This window comes from Haplochromis burtoni, unplaced genomic scaffold (genome assembly GCF_018398535.1).
Source record: "Haplochromis burtoni strain Fernald_Lab_line unplaced genomic scaffold, NCSU_Asbu1 Contig_866, whole genome shotgun sequence".
Classification (NCBI taxonomy): domain Eukaryota; kingdom Metazoa; phylum Chordata; class Actinopteri; order Cichliformes; family Cichlidae; genus Haplochromis; species Haplochromis burtoni.
The window spans coordinates 94166-98279 of NW_024583227.1; the positions used below are offsets into that span (position 1 = coordinate 94166).

General features: G+C 40.0%; 1 protein-coding gene across 1 annotated transcript in view; it reads right to left on the reverse strand.

Annotated features, from left to right (window-relative positions):
• Positions 1-6: 6 nt before the first annotated feature.
• arhgdig (Rho GDP dissociation inhibitor (GDI) gamma) overlaps positions 7-4114 on the reverse strand; it is a 29383-nt gene continuing 25275 nt past the window's right edge. Inside the window, exons 5-6 of the mRNA XM_005950862.3 lie at positions 938-1001; positions 7-252 (exon numbers count right to left, since the gene is read on the reverse strand). Of these exons, the coding sequence (XP_005950924.1) occupies positions 56-252; positions 938-1001 (261 nt within the window). The 3' untranslated portion in view covers positions 7-55. The remainder of the gene's footprint in view (positions 253-937; positions 1002-4114) is intronic.

Sequence of the window (4114 nt, forward strand, 5' to 3'; positions counted from 1 at the left end):
CACACACACACACACACACACACACACACACACACACACACACACACCCAATCGATTAATTCCAGTCCTTGCTGATATTGAGGTTCCACTCCCAGGATAAGTAGACGTTCTTGTCATCATCAGTGAAGCAGGACTTGATCTGATACTGGCCACGGGACATCACGCCTTTAGTTGCCTCATCGATCGGGCAAAGAAACTCCTGCTCCCCTGCGCGTGGGCCGTAACTTCCTACCATGTACACCGCCTTGTTCACTGTGAAGAGACGCAAACAGAGCATGTAGCTCTCTAAAAACCTTTTTTCTGAGTCTAACAATCTATCTGTGCATTCAGTGCAAACATTTCAAAGGTGCCATTTTCACCCTTCTGTACTTTTATTTTTGTACAATATGTATGTGACATACAATATTTTGTTCATAAAAAATAGAAACACAAGTCCATTTCACTGACTGATGTTCAGTGTCTTTGTTGATGGATGTTTAGTTGCATTCAAACACAATATATGGACAATATGCAGAAGCTGCTCAGCCATGAAGCTCCCTGCACAAAGTTTTTGTGCTGATGTTAATGCCCGGGGAGGTTTGGATCTCTGCAGTCGCTGAGTCATCAGCGTGTTGGTTACCCCCATCGTTAACTCTACATAGTCTGACACTTTGTGGCTGAGTTGCTATGGTTACTTAATGGTTCCACTTTGCAATAATACCACTTTAGATGATCGTCACATATTTAGGAGGGATAGAATTTAATGAACTGACTTGGTGCACCATGCTTGAATTAAGTGAGTTCTTTAGAATTACCCATTTTTCAGAAATGTTTGTAAAGGCAGACTGCATGGCTAGATGCTTGATTTCACACACCTGTAGCAATAGGATCCACCTCTTAACTTGGATTCAAAGGTTAAGACGTGTGTTCCAGCACTTTTTTTCATGACTGAACTTACTTCTCACTCCTTTTCTGTAGGTCACTTGACGGTACTTCAGGCCAGAAACGATTTCTCTGTTCACCTGCAGACACACATCGTTTCAAACATGTTCATTAATTTGTGATTTCCTCTTTCCAGGCTGCCCCCACCCCCAAAAAAGAAATCAGTTCACACTGACTCAGTGAGCAAAAGGTAAGTGAGAGTGTCTAATTCACATAATGCATAATGCAGCATAAACCGATGTAAAAAAGAAATCTCCACACAACCTTAAGGATATCTTTGCTACATTAATGGAAACACATTTTTATGTACAAAAGGAAAATGAAGTAATTAAAGAAAAAATACCAGACACGTAAACAAAATGTACATATCTGAGATTTGTAATCTTATGTGGACTAATTTAGTCCAGATCTTCTAACATGGGACACAAACAGAGATACTACAATTGCTCATCACTCACTATGCAAAGTGCCTTAAAACACAATTACCTTTTATTCAGATGAGACCACAGCTGGAAAAAACAGCTTCGTGTAATATGTAGCAGCATCCTTCCTCAGTCAATACATCCATCATTACAGTACTTCTGCTACTGGAGATTTACTGCTATCCAGCATCCTTTTGGCAAATTAAATAAATTTTTTCATAAGTAACCCATAAGTAGTTTTTTTTTAAGCAGATTTGTGTTGATTAGCTTGTATTTTATCCATTTCACAAAATGGGTTATAAGTTTCACTTTATTCGTTACATTTTAATGAGGTGAGAAAAAAATACTAGTCTCAAGGAAAAAAGAGAGAAATTCTGGGATTGTCATTATTTCTACACATACCTTTACACACACATAAGGTCTGTGGGACCTAAAACATTCAATCAATGAAGTAAACCATCGTTAAATGTAACAGCAAACTGCAGTGATAATCTTTGCCCAGCAGGTGTCCTCGCAGCACAGCTGAGCTGCTCATTCCCTGAGCTGTTTGGCTATTCTACCCACCTCTATCTTTTCCTTCAGGGAAAGGTCTCTTGGGTCCTTCCTCAAGCCCAGTACTTCCACACATTCACACTTAGACACACACTGACCTATTTTCTAGGCTTACTTACTCTTTGCTTTTCAATAAAGATCCAGGTGATAGGGTGACTCGCTCCTGGTGATTCATTCAAATTACTTCTGTATCATAACAGCAATGTTTAGCTTTCATCTCCAGGTCAATAGTATTCCCCGCACTCTCAGACAATGAGACCTACGCAGGGTTATAGATGAGCTGGCTCCTGGTTGTCTTACAATCAGCTCCACCGAATTTCAAAAATGCGATAAACTACTATCCCTACTGACTCAAGGGAAGTTCAGCTAAACTACAATTGAGTTCTGACCTTTTCTTATTTCTGTGGCAAATAATTAATGAAGTTACCCTCTGGGGAATTCACTTGGTTTCAAAAACATTTTCATCACCTCAGGTGTTTATTGTGAATGTGACAGCTAAACGTTGAGGGGTTTATTTGTAACAGAGAAAAGAAGGAAGAGATTAGAGGTGTGAGGAAGTGTGGATGGCAGAGCATGAAGTGAAAAAGAAGAGAACAGGGAAGTGAGGCAAGAGAAAGGCAGGAAAGGATGATGATGTTGGGAAGAGGAGAGGAGAGTGTGGAGGCTGGGTGGGGTAGCATTTGAATGATTAAAGGAACATTATTAAAAGAGACAGAGGAAAGGAATTGAATTAAATCACTGCTATCATCAGGCTTATTAATATAACAAATAAACTAGGAGGAATTTGGGTTGTTACTGGTGTCATGATGAGCAAACATAACTAACTAGATATTTACTTTTTTCTTTACATTTACATATAGAAAAAAAAGCTCTGCATGCACTTGGCAATACGGAAACACATTCAAATAAAAATTTTATGTTCATTTGCAGCATTTATAGCAACGTTATCCTTTCAGGGAAATTTACAACATCAACACAATCATTAAAGTCACTTTCACACATGCACCACAACTCCGAACTTAGCCTGCCGGCTATCTAGCACAAAACCTGTGTGAAGGCGCCAGTGGGAGAATATTTTGGTTATGTGTGCTGCCTCCACTAAACCACACAGAGGACTTCCAGTACTACAAAAGCTACTGAAGTGGACAATTTTCCACAGTGTGAGAAGTGACAGCTGTGGAAAATTATCCTACCTGTTTCTGTCTCCTTATAATTTTACAGTACGAGATGTAGTCAGTTGTGCACGATATCCTTTGAACAGTGTTCTCACTGTATCCTGTACTGTGGCTGACAGATACCTTGTCCCTTTGCAAAGACAAATTATAAATCAAAAAGACTTACAATATGTATTGATAGTCTTTGTGCATTAGAGTAAAACTGAGGAGAGGTCACTATGAGACTGATGCATGTCTTGAAATGTGGTTTATATGATGGAAACATATGAAAATGGAGCTGTTAGTGTCATATATGTCTGGGTAAACCATAATTCAGCTAATGCAGTTAGAAGAGAAAATAGTTCAAGAGAGATAAAAGCCCAGAAAAAAAACATGAAACTGGAAGAGTTTGTTGAAGTGGAAAATCCCCCGAAAGCATTAAATGTGTAGCACAGTGCAGTGACAGAAAGGAAGCTAATGAAAGGGCTCCGGAGAAAAAGAAACTGACAAATCTTCCCTGAGAAATTATTGTGTGTATCCTTCCTTTGAGCCTCAGTGTGTCAGAGTGGATCACAACCTTGAGTGTGCTCCTCCAATGGCTCCACCTAAGTGACCTCTAATCCACCGCCAGCAAAGAATCAAGATGGACAGACTCTTCCAGTGAGCTGGCTGTGTAAAAACGTCTTGGTGCAAACTGCCATATTCTGCAGTTCTGCCCTTGGCCTCTCAGTGTTCACGTAACAAAGACAGCTGATAACGTGAAAACTCCCACCGAGTCTTATTTCCACAGCATTAAAAGGGTTTCATCTCCAGCATGAAGCTTTACAAGCACTATAAAATTAAGCAGCACTGAAAAAGCCCATTAAAAAAAGATAATGGTCTGCTTTGATTTTGGTGGTTTGATTTTATAGCACGTGGTGGCTTACTCAGCACTGTGTCTCCCTTTCCACCTCTTAATCACTTCCAGTAGATACCTTCCCATCTGTTTGTTTCCACCCCTCTCACACACACACACACACACACACACACACACACACACACACACACACACACACACACACACAC